We start from the raw sequence: 25,035 nt of genomic DNA, 5'->3' as shown, positions 1-25,035 counted from the left end.
TAAACATCTCTTTTTTGTCATGTATCTTCAAGTTCCCATAATTTCAAAGCAAACTGTCTCCTCATGCAGACAACTCCTTATTCCTCACTTCTAGTGTACAGGTTTCTGGCATATTTGAATAACATTTTGTCTATTGTTCTATTTTGCTAGTTTGCAATGAAAGTAAAAATATCTTGCAAGAAAAATTTCCTTTTGTTTGTTATCAGTAACCTCTAAGAAACTGACATAATCAACCACTTCTGCTTTTCAGTGCTGTTATCCTATTCCTTAAGAACTAGGAAAAAGTTTGACTTGTGAATGAAATGTTTTGAGATTTTTCCAGACGTAATTTCCATCCTATTTGATCATGTTCTTGTTACTCTTTCTTCACTCTTCTTTCTTGCTTGCTACTGTCTGCAATATAACATAACATAATAGGAGTGGAAAAACACGTGACTTACCTGCAAGTTTTATTTTTTTTTTTATTTCAGGGCTGTGGTGTGTGGGTGGGTGGATGTGGGTGTGTATTACACGTGTGCAGAAATAGAATCAGATTCCCATTGCGTGCTTTGGTAATTTCAGGTGGTTCTTTCCACCAACACAGTGGGGCACAGTACTTATATGCACTGAGCTCAACAACCTTGAAGTTGTTTCCTAACTTAATTTATTATGTGTTTTGTTTATTTATTTATTTATTTATTCTAATTAATTCAAATTTATTCTATTTAGATCTCTGCAACTTCCTCATAGGACACTGCAGAAAGTTGGGGGGCAGTCTATTCTCCCTAGTCTCAAGCAATAGAATGAGAAAATGGCCTCAGGTTGTGCCAGGGAAAAATTAATTTGGATATTAGGAAAGATTTCTTCACAGAAAAGATGGTCAAGCATTGGAACAGGCTGCCTAGGGAAGGGGGTTAATCATCATGCCTAGATGTATTTAAAAGAGATGTAGATGTGATATGCAGGGACATGATTTAGTGATGGAGTTGGCAGTGTTAGGTTGGACTCAGTCCTTTCCAACCTAAACGATTCTGCGATTCTATGAACAAATTGTCTTTTGGGCAGTGCCTAGAAAATCTTGGACAAGTTCCAGATGGTAATTAAGAAACAAATCTAAGCACGAAAGAAATAATCCTGCACTTTCCATCAGGTAACTTTGCTATGCCTTGCTGTGCTTAAAAATAAACAAATGGAAAGGTTCTGAGAAACACCTTCTCTGTAAAACTTTGTGTTTGGGGATGGGATTTGAGTCAGAGCCTTCTCTGAGGTCTGATTGAAAAGGAGGAAGATTAGGTTCTTAGTTGTCAAAAATGAATAGTAATCCTGACATATTTGGTGATGTATGAACACTGGAGGGATTTATATAGTCAACTTTAGATATCTAAATTAGGAATTGAATCCTTCTGTGCAAGTCAGTGAAACTTAAGTCCAAGTATAGAGCTGCTTGGAATGTTTTGCTCTGTTGGCTATAAATTGAGCATGGGGAGGATGACTTTGTATCTTACCTACCTACAGTGAGGTGCCTAAAATAGATGGCATGAATAATGCCTAAAATGAATACCAGTGTGCAAGAATGCAGTCAAGATTTAATCCAATTATCTCTGTGACAATTAAGTCCCATTTTACTTCCCAGGACTGATGTCAAGATGTAGGCTTTCTTCAGACCTACTTCTGTACACATGGCAAGAGGCTAACAGGGCATCTGCCCTCCACCCTCTCTGCTATTACACAGAATCACAGAATATTCTAAGTTGCAAGGGACTCTCAAGGATCACCAAGTCCAACCAAGTGAAAGGCCCATATGGAGATCAAACCCACAACCTTGGCATAATCAGCACCAAACTCTTACTGGCTGAGCTAATCTCAGTATTAATGATGTTGTATAAAGCAAAAGGTGTAATTTTCCAAATAACAGTAACTTCCTCAGGAGGAGAAGGTCACAGATTAAAATTGCTGTGGTCAAAGACCTGCAAATGTAAATTGTAACCTATGTAGTCAACCACCCAGCTGTAAGACAAGGAAGGTATCTGAAGATACTTACCAAATCTGCATTTCACTTAGCTGGCTAGAAAACTTACCAAGATTAGAATTTTGTTGTTCTTTTTTCTGTTTCTTTCAAATACCACGTGACTGCTCTAGCATATGAGACTAGACCATACTGTATTTTTGTCTTACAGCCCTCAAAGTGCTGTAGTCACCCATACAAACTTTTATAATCTCCACACAACCCTACCGGTATCAGCAGAGCTGTGACAGTGCAGTACCTTGGCTGCACAGTGCAAGTGTAGCACAGGGTTAGAGAAATTATATTACAGGTGAAAGTGGAGGGGTAAAAAGCTACTGACAAAAAAAAACCAAAACCAAAAACAAAACCCAGCTGAAAGAAAATGCTCTCATTTTAGTCACACAAATGTCTAGTCAGGAAAAACATTTGTATGCAAAGATCTGAAGGAATGACAGTTTATTTTGAAAGAATAGAAATGGTAAATTTGAAAGAATAGAAATGGTAAATGTAGACCTCCTATGCAGAAATCTGTAGGTGGGTAAGTGGAACCAAGTTTAGGCTGTGTGTGTCTGTTGAAATGAGAAAACAATGCCTTTGATAAAGATAGGGCATAGAAGGTCCGTTCATCACTTTTTAATCCTTTCAGAAATTACTTAATAGCCAGGAAAAGCAAACAGAACAACTGATTCCATCTTAGTTTAAAATTGCATGATCTGGGGTGAATTTGAGGAGATAGGATTGTCTCTAAGATGTTATATTTATATTTCTTATTTCCTTTCTGGGGATGTCCAGGGGCCCAAACCTTAGGGATGGCATTCAGAAACACTCCCAGATGACTTAGGAACGGAAGTCTGGTGCCTTCTTGCGATTTTAAACATACACATACACTGCAAAGAAATAATCATTGCACACTGTATTGCATACTTATAGGCACATTGCAGATAGATTTTCCCCTGCTTTAGAAGCAAGAGGATTTATGAACTAAAGCCTATTAAGTCCCTGAAGGCCATATAAGGAAATATTCTATGTCTTTGTATAAGAATCAACACATCTACAGAAAATATATCATAACTCAAAAAAAAAAATACAAATTAAACAAGGATAGATCTGGTTTCAGAGTGATAAAGTGATTGAGATGCAGATGAAATGAGGGCATATCATCCCTGTTGCTAAATTCTCAGGTCCCAGGTGGTCCACTGGAATGTGAAAAAACAACACATGACCCTATCCTACACTAAACGTGGTACTGGAACTACTGACAAGCAGAGAGAGTCTGTCTGCTGTTTTGCATTTGCAGAGGAAGACACAGTTTCTATCCCTAGGCACTCTGAAAATTCCAAACTAAGTCCCTATGTATGATGAACACACAAACTGTCCCCATCCAGAACAATTTAGTGCAGCATTTAAGTACTGTACTTTGAAGAAAGAAAATACTTTTTTCATGAGTTCTCCTTGCCTGTGTGAACCTCAGCTCTGTACTTGGGTTTAAGCTGCAGAGTGATTTTTGCTACCTGAAAGGAATCTGAAGACCACTGTTCACAGAAAATAGACAGAAAACCACTGGTTTAAGGATGTCTGCCTAGTGGGTTGTGATTGCATTAATTACAAGTCATGAATCATGGACATCTTGTTCCTGCATTTGTAAGATTAAAGTAGGCTGTATAAATAAAAGTCATTACAGGGTTTTTAAGGGGATGATCATGCTTGCTTTCAGTAGCAAATTAACTTTATATTGCCACTTATGGGAGGGATGCTGCATTCTATAGTCACTGCACATCAGATTTTTTTTTTTTTTTTTTTTTTTTTTTGTGCTAGTGCTGCTGTTTCCTACTGCAGTGAACTCCAGTGGAGAGAGTCTAAGCAAACACAAATACTGTGTCCATCCCTGGACTTTCCAGTGATCCCCTGAGAAAGTATTTAATTATCTAAAACTACATGAGCATTAAGAAAAATATAACATAACAAGCTTCCATCTGTGGGCTGGTTAAAACCACTTAGAATTTGGTTTGGAATTGAATTCTAAAGCAGAAGTTGTTGTCAGCAAACCTGCAGCTCATTTCTACATTCTCCAAATGTCCCATATCTACAATAGCTGCCATCCAGCTTTTTGGGGTACCTCATTCTGGCCTAAAACGCTCTGGTTACTGCATCGAGATTTGATCCATGGCTGTTTCTTTGTCTTTCCTCATATACTTGCTGGACTCCTTTTGGGCACTAACAAGAAAGGCAAAGGTGATCCAACTGCCTTAGACCCCAGGATTACTGACAAGTCTCCAAGGCTACCTCTTTTTCTTACAGTCCCAGTCTTGTGGTATGATAACTTTACCTTTTCAAGGAGGTAAATATTGTACTAAAAGAAGTTTCTTTTATTTTAGACCTCACAGGGCAGTAGTGTAATTCCATGGATTGTTTGAGCACTAGTCCCAAATTCAATGTTCCTACATTACTAGACTGGACCGGAACAAAGTACCAAGTTTTCTATGTCAGACCTCTTGCTTCATGATTTCACCTCTAAAACATAAATCTACTCTGTTTTCTGTGAGCATTTTCCTTTGACTGGCTGACAAAACACTGTGAAATCGAGGCCCTGATACCCCTAAAGAGAACAAATCTCCTTCACATAAAGCTTCTTTCTGTCTCTCTGTTTTGATGCCGAAGTTCACTTCTGGTTTCCTTTCCTACCTTCTGAGGATATTGCACTTTTTACCCCATCTGCTTCAGGACTGGTTTGGGAGAAAATGCATTTTAAGAGGGATGCGTATATTGGATATTTTTCTTGGGAAAACAGAAACTATGTTTTGATTAATCATTTATGAAGAGAGAAATGAATACATATAGACATGAAGAAATACTCATGGCTCTTTACATAAGAAATAAGAGTATAGTAAAAGATGATTTTATAATATCAAGCTGGAATTGTACAGCACCATTGTCCAAGTTGCATATTACAAACTAGGGAACTGTGACCTATCTTCAAATCTGAGTAAAAGTTTAAAGGAGAATTTGAGTCTCTCCTAGATGTTATTAAATCACCAGGAATGGCAATGTGTAGCAAATCTGTTTACCTCGTGCTGCCACAGGGTATTGCAGGCTGTGATCACATTTTTCTTATCCTGCATTATGTTTCAGTTTGTGGTACATACCTAACTTAAAGTCCCATGTTGCTTTCCTCGTACTGAATTTGTCTTCTTGGCAGAATCAGCATGGAAAAATGATTGCTTCTTTTCCAGGCAGCTAATGCAGCCATGAAACAGATTTTTTTATTCACATAGTTTTATGAGATGCATTGAATAAGCAATACTAATATTGCTGTGTTTACTCCCAGAGACCATTTTTGCTCTTGGTAAATTGAAGCACATTTATTCTGTAAATGCAAAATGAGAGTTGTACTAAATGCTATCGTTTCCATAGCCTACAGAGGAAACGTGGATGTAATCTATTTCTTTCTCTATTTATCAAGCTGTGTGTGCAGTCAGGTGATTTGCAGAGTTCTTAGACTTCCAGATATGTGTTTGGGAATCAAGCTGGTTGAAAAAGTGGGAAATTTGATGCCATTGGGTACTCTGTAAAATTTCAGTGTCTGTGCCTGAGGGAATATTAACAAATTGCACTCTTTTTTCCCAATCTTGACAAACCTTTTTCAGCAGTGATAGGAGTATGCAGTGCAGAACACAGATGATCCATTAGCAGAGACAGTTGCTTGCATTAATTACACTTTCAAGAGGCTTTAGGACATAATGAATATAAGAAGTGCACATGTCCTTCTCTCAATTTTAGCAACAAATTCTGCAGTATGATTGTAACTTCCTCTAAGTTTTCTTTTCTTCAGGTAGGATGATGAAACTCTCACCTTTCTTCAGCCTTCATATTTTTCCTACAAATAGCAGACAATTAGTGTGGAAAGAGGAGGAAGACAGATTTCTGGGAATTAGTTCAGTTTTGTGCATTAAGTTTCTGTGTCTTAGGTGGACAATCTTGTAAATCATATTGGCAGGTTCCAGCCAAGACCTAGCTGGCAAGATAGGTAAGTTTTCCAGTATAACTGGGAACTCTATGGACTTTTTGGCTGCCAACAGTCCAGCTCCATTAAGGCGACTTGCTGATTTAGCTGCTAATTGGCTCTGTGCAATTAATTTCCAATGCTCATAATCACTGTGATGTCTAAGGTACTTGTAAAACTGATGAATTTGTATGTATGATTTCTCTAAAGTGCAGAAATATTCCAAGTATCATTTTCCAGATGAAAAGCTAGAACAAGACCATTATCTGTTAATAATGTTCTACATGTTAATTTTGGTAATGGTGTTATTATATTAAGCTTTTCTACAGATCATGGAGTAACAAGTCATCTTCATTCCTTCAAGTCCTATAGAACAATGAAGAAAATTATTGAAGGACAGGCACAGTACATTAAAACAGTCGGTACCCAGTACCCTACTGGTTTTGGTGTAGGGGGAAAAAAGAAGAAGCAGAACAGAAGGACAAAATTTGTTCATGTTTAGTGCTTGTAGCTGCACAGTTAGATGCACTCATTTAGTGCATTTAACTGGAAAATTACTTGGTAGTCTCTGCCTTCAGTCATCTAATTCAAAGTCCCCCTAGAAGTCAGTGATTGAGCCCAGTTGGTTGAAGTCTCACAGTCATGCTCTCTCTGGCCAGAAGCAGGACAGAAATAAAGCAGCATTCTTTGCTTTAGCAGAGTACATTTCCACCTATATGCTTGTGTTGCCCTCTCATAGCAGGTTCTCAGTGTGTTGGCATTTACCACACACTAAACAAAATGAGTGCAGCTGGTGAGGACCAAGACCTTCAACTTTCTGGGAGCAACTGAGAAAGGTAATGATACAAATATCTTTATAGCACTTTTTAAATTAAATCCTTGTCTTTTTAATGTAATTCTCAAGTCATCCCTTAGGATGTGGTATTTATACCATAATATGGACTGTAGAGCTACATATGTTTACAGAAAATCTTTTGTTTTCCTGTTTGTATGTAAACTACCATAGAAGATAGGCGATGCTCTTTATATTTTCTCTCTTCATTACAGACGCAGTAATACATATGTGAGCACATATTTCCAAAAAGACTGTCAGATTATAACTTAAAATCTAGCATGCAGTGAAGTGACTATATGTATTTCTACCCCTAACAATGGACAAAATGTGACACTGTTCCTAAATTACTGATCTCTGCTAAATGATGGAATAGAAGCCCACTGAGCTAAAGGTCATGACATTTCAAGTTCCAAATTTCCAGATGGTAATTTTGGAGAAAAAGATCTAAATAAACTACCTACTTCTTGTCAATAAAAGGAACTTAAATACATTCCTCTGTCAGTAGTAGTTAAAGTTGAATGGAAAATGATGAGAAGCAGAATTCTTTCTTTTCTTTCATTTTCTTCAATTCATTTATTTTTATTCAAATTTAGATTTTTTTAATGTATTGCTTGATTGGTTTTAGAATTGGTCAAATAATAGCAGTTCTTACTGTTACGAAGTAATAACTCTCTGGCCCATAAATTACATTTCTTATCCACTACTACTCAAATAATTTGATATATGCCTCATGTCCACTGCTTTCACATTTTGAGAGTAAACATAAGCAGGCCTTCATTTTGTAGAGCTGGGTAAACTGACCTATACAGATATAAATGTGTGGACAAACCATATTTTCTGAAAACAATATTTCACTTCAATACTTCCAGCTTTATACAGTGCCTGTGAACTCATCCCACTCTTTGATCTTGAACCACTTGGTGATTTCAGTCAGAGGCAAACATCTTAAATACACTAAGACTCTGAAGTTATGTGAAATGGCATCGGGTAGGGGAAGATGTAAGAGATTTCCTGCCAGGAGAGATAGCTATGCCGTGAGCATAACTTGTGCTAAGCTCAGAAGAAAAGGGTTCAGGGAAAAGTGCTTAGAAATACCCTCCTCACAGGGTAATCTTCAGAGCTTGCTCTTTCTGAGAAACTAAATTACCTTGGAGATAGAAATCTGTAGGAAACCTAGCTTTAGTTTCAGTCTGCGCAGACAAACTTGTTTCTAAGAACAACATATTTACAGAAGAAGAATATGCCCAAAGGCAAACTGAAAACTGAATGCAAGGCAAATATGGCACTATTTCTCTTTGCTAAATTAGCTGATGCTGAGTGATTAGTACTATTGTTCAGCTCAGCTGTTAACTTATTGTGAAATGCAGGCGAACACAGTGGGAAGAAATGATAATGTCCAACCCCAGTTCAGAAGGCTGAATGATTTCTTTATTATAACTATGCTATAATCCACTAATACACTATATAAAGGAAGATACTAAAACTACATACCTACTTTTCTAACTGCCATATCTAACTCCCTCACAACTCGTGACCCTGTTTGCAAGAGTCCAGAAACAAGTGGATCTGATTTGCCATCAGGCTCAAACAATACTCACCAGAATCCAATCAAGCAATCACCCCAGGTAAACAATTCTCCAAACACATTCCACATAGGAAAAACAAGGGGAAGAAATAGAAATTGTTTTCTCTTTCTTTCTCTCTGTGCACCTCTATGAAAAATCCTGAGAGAGAGAGAAATGTGCTTGTCACAGTTAACTCTTAGCTGATTTCCTAATGCTTAATTCCCAGATAATTTCAAAGAGATTTTTGCATGAACTGAGAGTTAAACATAGACTTAAATTAAGTACTGACACAAGCATTGTATAAGTGTATATTTAATGTGAAATATTGTGAATCCAGGCTTCAGCAACATCCTTAAGCATTCTGAAGTTGAAGGGATTACTCACATTCCTACAGATCCCTGCAACCTTGAGCACCATGTTGAATTATGATGTAGTAAAGGATCAGTAAGAACCTTATCTAGATTTGCAGAGTGGGTTAAACCACTGAATTCTGTCAGTGTTGAAAGAAGCTTCAATCAGTTATTTACTTCTCATCTACATCTGGCTTGGCAACCAGTCAAGAAGAACAACAGCACTCACTTCCTATTCATGTATTATGCACAATTTTGCTTTGAATACCATGTTTATTCTAACACAAAGACTGCATTTTAATTTCATTTTTGGTACTACATCAGTGGGAAAATACGAGAATTGAGAGCGCCACTCAACTATTGAGCCACAGATCAATAGGCAAAATTTTTTAAATGGCTTTGAAATGCCTGCATTGATAAAGCTATATCCATTATTCTTCTTTCTGTACTGGGCAGAAATAATAAATATTTTAAGGACCTTAAAATAGGTGGAAGCAGTAATATTGACTAAGCAGAAACTGCCAGGAGATTAGGACTTAGTTGGTAGGATTTAAATATGCTTGGCATGTCAAAGCAATGTGTCAAGTCAGTGTTTTCATAATGTTCTGTGTCTACCTCATAACTTGTTGTGAAAGGATGATGGCTGTTGCCAGCTTGCTTTGTTCTTAATAATATTTTTAAAGATAAGAAAGTGAAATGGCTCAATTTCAGGAATTCAGTCATTTCCTTGTGCCAAAATACTGACAAGCAGTCTTGGTGCGGGAAGATAAATTAGAGTTCTGACTCCTGCATCACAAAAAAGAAATCAACACTGCTTGTAAGGAGCCTTGCTGTTTAAGCTGAAGTTACTTCTTTTAACGTTGCAGATGTGAATGTCAAGTGAGATTTCTATGTGAATTTTTGTAATATGAAATGGAACAGACTGTTGAACTTAGGCAATTTTAAAAGTCAAGGATAATTTTAGGGAAGGGGAAGTCTAAGAATCAGCAAGTGGAACACACAAATCTCAGTCAAATTATACTATCAGCTGTATAGCACTATTTGCTGCCCACACCTAATGGTATATTTGCCTTGTTGTCTTTGCCACTGTCACTGGTTCTTTCAGCTCCCTCAAAAGTGCACTTCTCCCTTCATGCTGACAGTATTTAAACCCCTTGTGAATAGTTCTCCATAGACCTCCATTATAATACAAAAAGTTCTCTTTCCTATGGGTACAAAATGGAAAAATTCCCTCAGACACTTATCCAGCACAGCATGAGCAGTAGATTCCTCCCAGTAAGTATGAAATGGATGATGTCCATCTGGGGCCTCCTCTGCTCTTCTTTCTTTGCCTGTACTTCTGCTTGGCTGCCTGAGTATATTCCATTCATCTGGGATTGGGAACTTTTTGAGCAGAAACTGTTTATTTTGAAACTCCTGTTGATCTGTGATTGATGCTTCCAAGCTGTGGGGTGAGGATGTATTGACCTGCTTTACCTGATGGAAAATACTGCTGGCTCATGAAGGAAGCGGCATAAAGGTCACGACTGAGATAAGAAGTAAAAGCGTTTGTTACAGGTGGCTCAGGTAAATAGGAAAACCAGCTGTCAGCACTTGAGAAGAGGAGCCACTGCAAACTTTCACCTCTTCACCTTGCAAGGATTCTCACATCACCTGTTACAGGCTTGCCTCTTTGCATCAATTTGTACACCCTGGTCTGTTTTAGCTAAGAGTAGTTCCTCAAACTGAACATGCTCCTGAGCAAACGTGGTTGAGACCATGAAATTCATTTATTTACAAAAAATGCATATTGAAAATTATGCAGTGTAGGGCTTTGTTTTTCCAGTTTAAACACAGGTACCACAGACACCAAAGGAGGATGCAGTATTGTTGGAAAATCATATATTAAATGGTTCTTCAGTGAAAAAGTGCTATAATTCCTACCATAGCTTAGAGGGGGAAAAAAGCAATAGAAGCATATAAATATATCCTATATAAACAAACAGTACAACACAGATGTCTTGTAAGCAGGGATTAGTAGAAGGACACTGTTATAGAAACAGCACATATTTTCCCTTGGGAAACTTAAACCCCCACAAATGTAGTCCATTCAAGACCACAGAGAAACAATGTGCTGCTTATGCTCATTTCGTTCCTTCTTGCTGAGACTGACATTTTACGAACCAGGCTTCTGTACATTTCACATTCTGTTTAAAAACTACAAAGTCCTTGGATCAGCATCCTTTTGTCCATTAGGAAAAAATCTAAATGCATTCCTCTCCACCTTTATATTGTTATATTTCCCTTACTTCATTAAACCAGATAACACAAAGTTATTTTCACTCTTCACTGCAGGAGCATAATTGATGGAGTAGTTTTAGTAGAAAAACACAAGAGATTAATCTTAAACTAGTTTAATTTAAGCAGCTCCATGACAACAGCTGGAGACATAGCTTCTGGGAAATGCAGATGCAAACTCAGACTGGAAGATAAGATTTAGTAACATCAGTGAGTTGCAGCTGCTGCATACTACTACATCTAGCAACACCTTTTTAGATCACAGTCAGACTGAGCCCTAAGATAAGTAGCTATCCATTTGCTTTATGGCAACTGGACATTAGGTGGCAACTGAATTCTTCACCACTCAACTCGCATTTTCTTATTTGTCATTTTAATAGTGATTCCTGTGCAGGCCAGGTGCCCTTTCCCCTCCCATGCACTACCTGTGATTGCCAGCTGAGTAACAAAGTAGGTCATTCGAGATTTTCTCTTCCTCCTCCAGGTAGAGAAAAGCACAGTGGCATTCCCAGCAATTGTGACAATAAAGAGAATCCAAAGAGTCACCAGCTGCTCTGTCTGTAATGGAAAGAAGGGAAAAAAGCATATTGATGAGTGGATGGACAGTCACTTATCCTCAGACAAATCAGATGAGAATGAAAAACAGGAGTGAAATTTGAGTTTTGTCAACTGATTTAAACTTTTTAGTCTAAAAGACATTCTTGGTTTTTTTTCAGAAAATACTTAACATGCATCACTGCTAGTGATGTTCATTCCAGTTTGGTTTGCAGTGGCTGTATATTACTTTTCACAAAACCACTAGCAGTGTCTGTATTCTGCGCTTAGTGCTAAAACGAGAGTCAGCTCTCAGCTTTCTTTTGCTGCTCCAGCAAACTGTGAAATAACCAGCTGCCTCACTTCATAAGGAATGTTGATAGATGGGCTCCTTTGGAGAAATGGGGGAAATAAATACTTCTCTCTTTCCAAACTTCAGTAAGTCTGAGTCATTCACAAGCCCTATGAAATTCAGACATCCACTCCATGATCTAGACGTGCACCATGACTGAAAAGCAAGCATGACCCACTAAAGAAAAAGTACACTTGTGTAGCGACTGAAACGTGATGACAAAACGTCCCCTAGTGGTGTGTGTACAAAGAAAACAAGGTAAGAAAGCTATTCGTGCTCTCAAGGCATCAGGATGCTCTGGCTGCAGGATCAGCACCGTATGTGTCCACGTTTGCTTGTTCGGTGAGTGCACACTCAATCTGTACATCCTAGCAACTGTTTTAGGTTTTGTCAATGCAGTCGTTTGGGATCTTTCCATTCAAGACAGCAAACCCACAACGTGGGAGTTAGAGGAAGACGGAGGAGGCAAGTGAGGGCTGCAGCTGAGGAGAGGTGCCAGGTGCTGGCTCTACAGACGTGGCCTCAAGGACCTGTCCTGAGCAGGCTGGGGGAAGGATGCTGTCGTAAGACCCCACCTGACTGGGCTGATAGTAGAGCAGAAGCCAGGGACAACACATTAAAAGCATTTGTAAGCCACTGTGGTGAGCAGAAACCAGAGCTCCTTCTGCTTGGAAAGAAAATAGCTCACAGTGAGCATGGGGAGGGAAGGTGAGATGAAAGACTGGAGCAGGGACATGGAGCTTGCTGTTTTATATAATTAGCCTTAGTGCCTTCTTGGCACTTAGGCTCGTTCCTGGCCAGCAGTCTTGTCTCTCCTCGTCCCTCCCATCGCCCTCCCAAGCAGCCTCTCCTGGGAACCAGCCTCAGCTTTGCCCCAGGTCGGGAGCCACACTACCCTGTGGATCACACAGTCGTGCAGGGAAAGCAAGACCTGATGAGGGGTAATTTGATGTGGCACTCTGTGCCTGAGCCCAGAGATTAGTTTAAGCAAACAATGAAGGCTGCATAGAGAGGATTTCACTTTTCCCAGCATGATGATTTTCACCAACATAATCTACCATTCATGTCATCTCACCTAACTTTGAAGTTCTAAAGAGATGCAACTATTCTAAATTGTCTTAGTATTGTCTAGGTAATAGCAGTGTGTCAGAGATGAGTCACTACTCATCTCACCTACCTTGGGATGGGTTGTCTCCACTGAATATAGAGTGACCTAGATGAGACAACATGTGTGGGCTAGATACTTAGCTTTTAGATTTAAAAAAAAAAAAAAAAAAATCCATCTTTTGGGGGTATCTGCAAATCTCTTTAATTTCTTGGAGACAAATTTCCTTAAAAATGTGTGGCAGAGATATGGTGGAAACTATTTTTATGGGATGATATTCTTAGCACAGGAATTGGAAGGAAATGTCTTTTTGGAAGACAATAAAATCAAAAAAGATAAGATTTCACATCACTTTTGTCCTTGAAATCAATGATTTCTCCTCAGGGTTTGTTTTGGTTTTTCCATTTCAGAAAGTATATTTCTCATATGAAGAAAATTAAGTGGCTAGACTCGTTCCCATTTTCTTTGGTATAAAATCAGAAGAGCATTTTCTTAAAAGGAATTATATTCCTGTATTATACTGATATAGATAGGAACAGAAGAAGGATCTGACACTCAAACCTTCTTATGAATCCACAGAAAAAATAGCTATGGAGCATCAGAGGCTGTGTCAGAAGGATAAGAGCCCAGTACAAATGGTCAGATTAAATACCTTCTGCCAATTTAAAGCAATGCCTAACAATTAAGCAATGTTAGACTCCAGAAAATAAACCAGACTGCAAAGATAACTTAAAAATGCAAACACTGAAAATAGAGGTAAGTCTGAAAGGACCATAGACAAAGAAATAAAGCCAAAATTTCTATTAATCTATTTGTGGGAGCTGCCATTCTGACAAAAAGGAAAAAAAATCTCATTCCTGAGGATTAAGGAGCCATAACAATAGGCAACTTAAATCACTGCAGCCTCTCTCAGTCTGTGTTAACTTGCAGAATGAAAACTTCCATGGTTATTAATGGGATGCCCACTGTGATAAAGGCCTTTGCAGAGGCTAGGATTGAAATTCAAAATTATCTTCATGAATTGGAAATGTGTAGTGGGAAAAAAAGCAACATGCTGTCCAACAAGGAGAAGTGCAGCGTAGTGAGTGTAATCACACTTGGTTGGACCAGCCTTCAAAACATCAACCCTCACACACAGCACATGTGCAAAGTGCCCAGAATATTATGGAATCACCCTACCATGAGAGCAACAGCCAGCACCGCACTGGGATCAACAACAGGCTCATGTGCTCTGATCTTTCCACCACACCAAGCCCACTCCTGGGCACAGTGCTTCAAGAGAGACACACAAATGAGTTGACATAAAGGATATAGTCAGGCAAAACAACTGAATGAATGAAGTTGCTAAATCCAGAAAAAGCCAGCTGCAGGAAAAGAGGAACATAGCCATGAGGATACAAAAAGACTAATGTAAAAAAGTAAAGTACTAATCTCCTCTTTAGATCCAGTGTGGGCTGGACAAAAATCAAAACTAGGGTACAGAATTCAGGATGGAAATTTAAAAAGAAAAAGAAGGCTTTAAAATATATCACAGATAGAGAGATTGATTGAGCCAGGAAAACTTCCATCTGTGAAGGCCTTAAAAATAGTTATTAGATTAGACAGACAGCTGATGGATCTTTGAATTTCACTCCAGCTGAATTTTCTCTAGTTTTATTCATCATCTTCAGGTTGTTTAGACATAGAAGTGTTTAGTTACATGCCTTGTTCATTCATCAAACAAAAATCCTTTCTCAATAACAATCCTGGACAAGGTAATTTACAAAAAACAATCCTCAGTAATATGTTGTGCAAACATCAGAAGCATTCTGATAAAAAGGAAGATAATAATATCTCCCAAACTTCTTTTGACAAGGGCTTCTTTTGAAATGGTCATTAATAATTACACTAGATGACAATGCCATGAGAGACTAGTGTCATACAGCAGTTATTTCAGGTGAGAAAAGCTAGAGATGCTGTTGACATTATTAATGTCACCAACAAATGAAAGTCAAGAGGATTTCCTTGGCTTGACTTGAGCCATTGCACATGCTGCTGTTCCATAAAGCTGCTGTGTTTGGATCATGGAAGTGCTCAACATCCAGAGAGCATATTCGGGTTTTGCTATGTTGCTCCAAGATTAAAACCAGGTTTAATCAATGAAGAAAATGCCTATTCATGGGTGAAATGTAAGCCAGAAAACTTCTCTGAAGATTGTGTGCATTTTCCTTTGGCTATAAAAAGTGCTTGTCATTTCCTTTCTCTAATAAAATTTCTGAATCCAGAGGCTGAAATAAGTCTAACAAGAGGTGTATTCTGCTTTATATTTGAGGCAGAGATCACCCCTGCAAACCCCTTTAATCAAGACCATAGTTAAACCCTTCTGGAGATGTTGGGCTGCAATTTGGTACCACAATGCCATCCTTCCTTCCAGTTCTACCCAGCCAAATTCCTTGCTCTGTTTTCTCTCAGGATTTGTATCCCCTTTGCGGGGGAGCACCAGCTGTGACTATGGAACAGGGATACACCTGATGGCCCATTCCAGTGGAGGTGCTGTTCCTCATGTCTTAAGGTGCAAAAGCCTTTGTCTGATATTAGAGAAGTTGCCTGATAGTAAGAGAGCTTCAGCTATCAATGGACAAAGATTAATTGTACTTGAACAGGGACACAAGCTAAAACAGTTTAGTGCTAGCTGCTGAGGCTGCTGGGGAAACAACCTGGAAAAAATAGGTTTCAGATAAGAAATGAGCAAATAGAAAAAGAGAGGCAGAGATACTCCACGCCTGGAGTGGCTGACTGACTTCTTAATATGAGGACTGCAGGCCTGTGGTAACTTCTTTGTCCTGCTGACCTGGTATCGTTCTGCACCATCTTCTTGGTCTCCTGGGTGAAGAAGAGCCCTCATATCACAAGCCAGTAGCAGCTTAAGTCTCTGAACAGCTTTTTCTTGACAGTTTATAAACTCTGGGAATACACAAATGATCTTGCCTTCGGTATATTTTAAAAATTATGGGGTTAGCATAGCAGCAATTGAGATTGTAAGAGAGCTGCAATCATGAAGCAAGCCAAGCAATTTTGCAAGAGTGCTCTTAACACATAAGAAAAATATATAAATCCCCTTGTTAAATTGGGTAACTGTCACGCTCATGGTCAAGTTCACCACTAGTAGATTGCATTGCTCTTTCTTTAAGGAGGGAAAAAAAGAGAAAAATCTTTTCTCACTCTCTAAAATAATCACATTAATTGCAGACCATGTAGAAAAATGAAGTAGTCTAGATTAGCAATTTTTTTTGATCCTACTGTAGAAGATCTGAAATCTTGAACATTGAAAACTGAAAATGTTCAGGATAGATTTGCTATTTTAACCTCCCCAGTTTCAGATGGAAACTTAAAACCCTTAAAAAAAAAAACCAAAAAACCCCAAGAGAAACCACCCCCCCACCCCCCACCCCCAAAGAAACCCCAAAAACCAGGAGAAGTAATTTCCAGAGGTAGAAAGGTGCCATGCAGTTTGACTGATTTCTGTCAAGGATCAGCTTATCTCTAAGGCAAATTGTACTTCGGACTACAACACTGAAGAGAGTAAAAGAAATACACCCCTTAACCCAATTAGGGAGTTTTAAAGGTATGGGCTGAACCTCTGATATAATTCATTGAATTTTTAAATAAATAAACAAAGCAAAAATAATAAAACACCTGTTCTCCATACTGCCAGATTTCTAAGCAGCAGAAACCCTAGAGGAGCCTTCTGGGGTCTAAGGGCTGCCTACAATTATCTGGCAGGAGGGTGCAGAAAAGATGGAGCCAGATTCTTCTCAGATGTGCACCATGAAAGGGCAAGAGTCCACAAACAAGGGTTGCAACACGGGTCATCTTGGTATGACATTACGAGAAAATTGTTCTTCATGAGGGTGGTCAAGCACCAGGATGGGAACCCAGAAAGGCTGTGAGATTTCCATCCCTAGAGATATTCAGAACTTAAATAGACACTGCCCTGAGAAATCTGGCATCATTTGGATTTGCTTTCAAGTGGTTAGTTCAGGTGACCTGCAGAAGTCCTTCCCTACTTGAATTATTATGCACACACACAAGTATGCATAAGACCTATTCTCTTAACAAATATTCTTAAAACTAAAAGATACTTAAACAGACATAATCAGATGAATGCTTTGCACACGTTGCATATTATTTATTGTATCAAAACATGAACAGCTCAGATCTTTCTGGGAATTTTAATGAAAATTAAAATTTGCTCTGCAAGTAAAGAGTATGGGTGTAAAGGCTACTGACGTGGAAATGATAAAACCATAATTGTCTTAAGAAAAACGACATTAAAAATATAAGATGGGATTTTTCTTATATTTATTTGAAGCCCTGAGATGAAGAATTTCTTCCAGGTGTGATCAGGTTAAACTGTGGGCTTTCAGAAATGAAGTGTCATACCACTGAAGGGGTATGACTATGGTTATGCTTACCATCTACAAAATAAAGGTTCTTTAATACACAAAAGAAGAACAAACTTGGTTAAACTTCCAAGGAAACATCCTTATTTCTTCCTGTGCTGAAACTTTCTACACAAGTTGGGTTGTGAAAAAACCCCACAATGTAACAGCAATCTGCTTGAAGAAATGCTGTAGGTGCATTGCGTATACTTTAATTGTAGACAACTGTTCTGGTTGTTAAGAAGGAAAAAAGTAAAGGGGCCGGCACCAAATATCTTACAAGAGGCATAACAAACAATATTTGGGCTAGAAGTAAGCTTCACACAGCAAATACTAATGACCTGAATGTGAAGATTCAGATGATTAATTCAAGTCATCTCCTAATGCTCAAGAAAAGAAAAGCTGAAAAAAAAAAGTCTGAAAAGTTCTTGATTCATTTGCTGATAGGCCTTGTCTCAATAAGAAAGAAACATGCTCAAACAACTGGGCAGGTCAGTGAAATCTTCAGCCTTAGCTGTCACAAGCAGGAGGAAGTTGTACTGTCCACCCCTGTAATACAAACATGTTTCGAAAGAAGGTCCTCCATTCAGCAAGACAAAACTGAGAAGATGTTTTTGCACAGCTTTCACACAAGATATTCCTGAATTTTTTTGGAAAACAATTTGATTGACACTTAAAAACCCAGGGAAAATTCATGTGAAGGTAAGAAAAACTGGGAGAAAAAAAAGTTCAAACCTAAGTTTCATATTTTGTTATTGAAAGTGCTTGCATTATGATTGAATTTGAGAGAAACACATTTCAGCAGGCAATAAGCCCTCTAGGAGTTAATTTATTTTTAATTTGTGTGGCCTGGAATTGAGCCTGATTCAAAGTGAATAAACACCAGTTCAGCCCCAGGTTTGACTCTGGGACTGCTGCTTTCTCATTTTAATGCTACTGGTTGTGCTTGATAGCCCTCCTATCCCTTGTGCAAAGGCTGCCTCACTGAGCTGCTTTCTAACTGATTGCCTGGGTTATCCTCCCAGCCCAAGGTTATGGAACATTCTGGCAAAGCTGGGATGCATTGCCACATGAAACCTTCACCAACATATCAAATATGCTGGCAACAGTCACTTCCCAAAGAGTCCTTATCGTTGGAAAAAACACACAGCTGGAAGGAACACGATTTTTTCTGTTCTGGTGAACTTGAGAAGCAGTTTTATATGAGTTTGTGTTGATATGGTATTTCACTCCTATGTTATGTTTATGTGTTACATAGAGGAAAGATCTACAATATTTTCTTCATTTTAGACCTAGGAAAACAGAAAAGCTGAAAAAGTCTATTCACTAAATCAGGACACTTCCTCATGGAAAGGGGCAATTTTGTAATCAAGATAACTTTTTCATCTTTTTGAAATCTAGCTTTTTTTTTTTTTTTTTTTTTTTTTTTGTGAACCTCTGTTTTTTTAACAAACCTATTTCTTAGCTCTGACTTCATCACCATGGATGAGCAGGGTCCCTTCAGTGTACACAATCTAATACATGCTAATTGCAATGATGTTTCCAACCTCAACAGCTGAACAAACCCCCACTCTGTCCCAAAATTCTCTATTGGTGTGATGGTGACAGTCAGTAACAAATGTGATTAATTCAATTCAATTCTATCACCAAATAGTTCTTATTTGCCATTTTGTTGTGATTGGATACAAGACAGATAATAAATACAGACAGTACTGCTCAGTTATTGCACGATGTTTTTACCTATTGCACTCTAGGAAAATTCCACAGAATTAGACAGATATTCCTGATTTAAATGTCATCAGAAAACATAAATTTGTGAATTTTTAAATCTATTTTTTGTAGAATATTTTTATTGTAGAAAGATAATATTAGATCACTCAAAGGTCCATCCATAATTTTATGATTTTGACAGCCCTATTTAAAAGTCCAGAGTATTGTTTTTCTTAGTCACTTAAAATTATTATGTATGCCTAATCAGTATAATTAAAATATCTCAAAAAATGTAAAATATTTATATCTTCTAGGCATATTTATAAAGGAGAGGCAGACAGGTGCAAACCATGTGCCTGTGTGGAGCACAGGGACAGTAGTATGAGGGTTGCTATTGCAGAACAGCCCAAATGAGCTGGCTCAGAGTAGCTGCTCCCTGTTGGGCTGTCATACTGCCAGATCCCTTCTGTGCTGCGTTTAAGTCACTGGATGAGGCCAGCCTGGCCAACAACACTGCAGCAGCAGCTTCCCAAGGAGGTCGTTCTCAGCACAGCATCTCAGGAATAGCAATAGTCATTACAGCATATTGCAGAGACTGTGTTCAGGAGTCCCTGACACCTTATTTGTGTAAACTTAATCCTCCTCCTCTCCCCCACTAAAAGATTGCAAAATTATCTCTGAATTATTTGATATGTCTATTTTCTAAAATGTGTGATTACATTTGCAGAGATTACTCCAGAAATTTGACAGCACCCATTATTATTTTCCTATTATGTATTCAATGATGGGATGCTCTGTGATATTTGCTTGAAAATCAGAATGAGCAATAGCATAAGCAAATACTTTTCAGGAGATAAAGCGACTCCTACCTTTAGATGAAAGGATAGGGACATTAGACTGTGACTTCAGCAGTCTCTGAGAGCACCTAGAGCCAAATCCATGTAACTGGACAGTCCTACAAAACCTCTCAACACGTTGGTCTCCTCAGCTCTTTGCTGGTGATGGCAAAAACCCCAATCTTTATAAAGAGCATTAGCTCCATGGATAAGCAGCCCATGTTCTTAGAGTTGTGCTTACTTGTGCTAGGTTGTGCTGCCCTGTTTAATATCTGAGCTACACAGGCTAAAACACGCAGGTATAGGGAATGCTGCAAAGCTGGGGGAATACAGTCAAAGACATATGTTTAAAATAATTTGTGATGGTTTTGATAGGCACACAGCTCTGCAAGCTGTAACACTTCACTGTCACTGCTGTGCTATTGCTGCATGGCACAGGGACCAGGGCTCATGGGGTCAGAGGTAGGACATGTCAACATTTGGATGAGTGATTGGGGTTCCCACTTGGCAAGGGGGACACTGGGGTTCCCAAAAACCTTGGATGTAAGCAACAAACCCCTTGCGTCCTGCTGCACAGGAGAGGACTCTACACAGCAGGAAACATAAAGAACTACTTGGTAAAATCCCAGCTCTGCTGGGAGGTAGGAAATGATGGTGGGAACACAGTCCCACTAAGAAAACTTGCAGTTGATATTCCTTTCTCTTTTTGAGTAGTCCAACCTTTACTTTCCTGCATAAAAGCAGGGCATCTTCTTTCTCAGCAGAGGTCTTAAAACAGAGATGATCCCTATTCCATCTTTCTGAGGACAAGCACATGCTCCTACCATTGTAAAAGCTTCTGGGATGTTTAGTATCTGGCAGGAGGAGATGCTTCCTCCAGCCCTGACAAAGCCTCCCAAATCTTGTGCAAAACCAGGCCAAACCTAATCTGAAATTCTGAAAGTCCAGCTTTTCTCCAGGCAGGTTTCTGGTTTGTACCTTGTCAGGTTTGCAGTGTTAAGAAGGTCCTAAAGTAGAGGAAGGCTACAGGTATTTAGAGGATTTCTGCACTTTCTGGACTACTGTATTTGGCTGGTGCTATTGACGCTTACTTAGGGCCTTTTACACATGGATTAAGCACATATGGAGGAGATTGTAAAGGGATTTAATGATCTCTCCTTTGGCTTGGGAGGCTGGAGCTGTAAATAATACCAATTTGCACATCTGTTCTGAATTAGGTGCTGAAGCAGCCAGAAGAATTCTTTGTAGTTTAAGTCAGTAACCTACCTGGATACCCCACAGAAGGCACCCAGGAAGAAAGATGATCTGGGTTTTCAGGGACAATTTGCCATAACACAGCAGCAAGACCTCAATGGCAGTGGGAATGAGTGCCTTTGCCATGACAAACACCAGCTCATCTTGTGTGCTGAGTGGTGCATGGATACACCCAGTCCTGCCCCAAAGGCTGCCATTCTGTATGCCAAGAGTCAGTTTAGTTAGCCCACATGGCCCCAGATTAGACTTAATTAGCAAAGCTTTGATGAGCAGCTGGCCCTTCTGTAGTAATGATTACCAGAAGAAAATCTGCATTCCTCTAAGTGGAGGAAATGCTCCATTTTTGAGCTAAAATAAATCAATAAAATCCCTGTCTTTCCTCCCCAAAAGACAACAAAAACCTGAACTGGCAAAATATTCTCTAATCTGAAACTGTGCAGGGTTTAGTTATTAAGAAGAGGAATAGAGAGAAGCGCAAATTTTTCTAGAAGAGAAGCATTCACAGCTCAGCCTTTCTGGCACTGAAATACTTGAATGCACGTTATTTTACTTTTGTCATGTTGCCACCACAGTATAACACAGACACTACCTGGGGTGGGTACCATCCGTCCTCTTGCAGCCTGGGAGGAAAAGAAGACACCAGCACATGCTCATGTAGTTTGAGCAGCATGTGAGATACCTTGGCAGCTGCCATTGGTAATATTATTAAAAAGTCATCAACACAGGTACAGGGTGTCACTCCCTAGTCTCCTTTTATCAGTTTAGATCATGTTTTCCTATGACTGCTTTGATGAGGTAGGTTACACTGCATTTTCCAAGCAGAAACAGCTTGTGTGCTCTGTCTGTGCCCAGGCTCTGGGGCCAACCTGTGCAGTGACCGCTCACCCATCCTGCCTTCACAATCAGCCACAGGCTGCAGCGTGTTTGAAAATCCAAACCCTATTTGTAAGCTACATTTTGAACACTTAACTCTGTTTTACAAATTCATTCAGCCTGTTCCAAACTGAAACTTCAATTAGTTTAGCTGCTGAATTATTTTAGCATTGTAAAGAGGAAGACAATGCTGCTTGGCTTGCTGAAGTGGGCAAGGACACAGCCACAAGGGCAGAGCTCGTGGAGGATGGCCAGCAGAGTCAACAGGTATCAGCAGCACCTTTCACATGTGGGTTTTACAGAGTGCTGAAACTGCTGGCAGGGAGCCCTGTCTTCCCTGCACTGACTACATCAGAGCAGGTGCTTTCTCCTTCCTTTCCTACAGCTGCACCAGCTGTCACTTGTCTCTAGAGTCAAAATATTTCCATGCCTATCAACAGCTAGTAATTGATGTGAAATCAGTGAGTCTCCTTGCAAAGTTCATGCTGCATGTGCCAGAGCCAGGCATCCGGCAGAGACTCAAGAGCAAATCTAATGAGAAATCCTCAGCTACAGAAAAAAGAATCGCTTCCTTTACCAATGGATGAACATGCATGACTATCCTTGGTTTCCTAATTATTGTAATTTACACAATCTCTCCTATTAATGAGCATTTTTCTGCCTGGGGACTTTCTAATCATGAAATAAATTGTCACTTTTACCATCATAAAATACTGCTCCCATGACATTGTTCAGATTTACAGCCCTAACTCTGAAAAGAAGACAGGAGACAAAGAGAAAGTTGTTAAAATATTTTTCTTGTCCCTTGTGACATTTTTTTTCAAGAGCATTTAAGGAGTCTAACATGGAGAGGGAAAAAATTAATAAAAAATAATTTTCACCCTTGAAATCCTGGGTAGGAAGTATTACCTTAGCAATTATAAGCAGCACGTTAAAAGAGACCTCACTAATTAAGACTGGCACTATGGATGATCTCTTTCTTAATCAGGGCTGGGAACCTGCTGTAATTCCACCAATTCCATTAGGATTGTGTCAGAGCACTACCAATCTCACAGATACAAGAAATACTTCTGAATATATCTCCTTTTACCTCACATGTTGTCAAATTATATAAATGGGTGGATCTCATCTCTCCAGCTGAAGTTGATCTCTTTGGTGCTGAGGTCCAGAAGGAATGGCAGGGCACTCCTAGCCAGACTTTTTAATGACTTGAACTCGTACAATGTACCATAAAAATAGAGACACGTGGCATTCAGAACAAAATTAAGCAGTAGCAGCAGGCATAGAAATCTGAAAGAAATATGAACTTCAGAACTTCTCCAATCTTTTCCCTACATTTACATATTGCTAGGGTGATGTTTAGTTTTGTAAATGACTGAATACACTTCCCATTCAATTCAACAGCATTCACTACTGAATGACTCATCTGATGCATTCTTAACAACAGATTTCAAAAGACACTGCATCCCCCATTCAAATCACAAGCAAACAAACAAACAAAAAACAAATTAGAACCTGTCCTTCATGATTAAAAAAAACCCAAACAACAAAAACCCCGTCTCACTTGTGTACAATGTTTGTTGCAGCTGGAAAATTGAAATAAATCCCTTATGTCAAGATGATGCATCTAAGAAATTACATTAAAAATGTGTTAAAATAATGTGAGATTTTGACTAAAGATGCATGTATAATTACCATACCTCTACAAAAAAACAGTACTGTCCTCTCTTGGAAGGGGATAGAGTTAGCTAAGACATGTAAATCTGAAGTCCAATTTCTACAAGTATTTTGCTTTTCCGTAAGTGCCTCACACATGCTGTCAGCAGTCTTTGAAGGGAAAAAAGCCCCACCAATATTTGGAAAAAAAAGTTAAAGAGTTGCCTCCCCACATATTTGCTGAAAATGCTCCAAAGCTGCAAGCATTTGAGAAAAGTAATGCACCCCTTAAAGTAATACCTTAAAGGAATAGTAAAAGGATCCCCACTCCTCTTCTGCCACCACTTCTGTAAAAGTCACTGTTTCAGTGAAGGTGACAAGGGTAAGGTCCAGACAGCTGGTGCCTCCCTGGGAGCTGCTGCTGGCTTCTGTGGAGTTGACCTCCATCACTGGATTTTGCTTAAGTTGTCTAGGTGCTGATTTTAGTAAGAGTTAATGCAGGCAGGCTTCTCCCGTAAAAGCGCAGCACAAAACCAGCTTCTCACTGGCTACCAGAGGTGTCGGGCTTCAGTGCAGCTGAGTGATAGGAAGAAAAAAAAAAAAAAAACAAAGCCACGCTGGCATTCCTTTGAGCTTTCCTTTGGTACAAGTCTGACAACAGCCATCCACATGCTCTTTCCAACAGCAACAGCCAGTAACAAAGTGCCATGTGTGCCATGTGCTTTGTGGACTCTGGATTACCTTGCACCCCAAGCTGTTAGCTGTAGAGTCAGGCACACCTGCAAAAGCATGGAGCTCCTCCCTGCACTAAGCCCAGGAGCCTGGGTTTTCCACTCAGCAGCATTGCTTACTTACCTTGGCTGAGCTCACTATGATTTTGATTATCTTTAGTCTTATGGTATATCCATAAACAAATACCAACACACTCTCCCATATTAAAAAAAAAACAAAACAAACCCATTAAGTTTGAAGGCTTAAGGTACCTGTCAATATCTACCTGACTTCAAAAACAGACCTCTCCCTCACCTCTGCAAAGAGCTAGAGTGTGCTGTATACCCAGGAAGGCAGTGTTTTCTTTACCATATGGAAAACCTGTCTGGAAAGGCACAGCTCCTAGATACTTAAAAGCTCAAGACACTTCAGAACAAGGTAATCAATTATCTCTCTATTCACAGATTTTATGGGCACTGATCCCACATATCCTCTGTTTATTCAGATGCTTTTACCCATCTCCAGTGGCATCACCCTAGATTTACACCAAGGGTACAGATGAGAGTGCACTC

General features: G+C 39.2%; 1 protein-coding gene across 2 annotated transcripts in view; it reads right to left on the bottom strand.

Annotated features, from left to right (window-relative positions):
• NPSR1 (neuropeptide S receptor 1) overlaps window positions 1-24,667 on the bottom strand; it is a 58,241-nt gene extending 33,574 nt beyond the window's left edge. For both annotated transcript variants that reach the window (XM_002197156.5, XM_072925840.1), the window contains exons 1-2: window positions 24,053-24,667; window positions 11,437-11,569 (exon numbers count right to left, since the gene is read on the bottom strand). In XM_002197156.5, coding sequence (XP_002197192.1) covers window positions 11,437-11,569; window positions 24,053-24,199 — 280 coding nt within the window. In that variant the 5' untranslated portion in view covers window positions 24,200-24,667. The remainder of the gene's footprint in view (window positions 1-11,436; window positions 11,570-24,052) is intronic.
• Between the last annotated feature and the right edge of the window lie 368 nt (window positions 24,668-25,035).

The sequence above is a fragment of the Taeniopygia guttata genome, chromosome 2, assembly GCF_048771995.1.
Source record: "Taeniopygia guttata chromosome 2, bTaeGut7.mat, whole genome shotgun sequence".
Taxonomy (NCBI): Eukaryota; Metazoa; Chordata; class Aves; order Passeriformes; family Estrildidae; genus Taeniopygia; species Taeniopygia guttata.
Note: the sequence above shows the minus strand (reverse complement) of the source record. Positions and strands in the feature narration are given on the sequence as shown.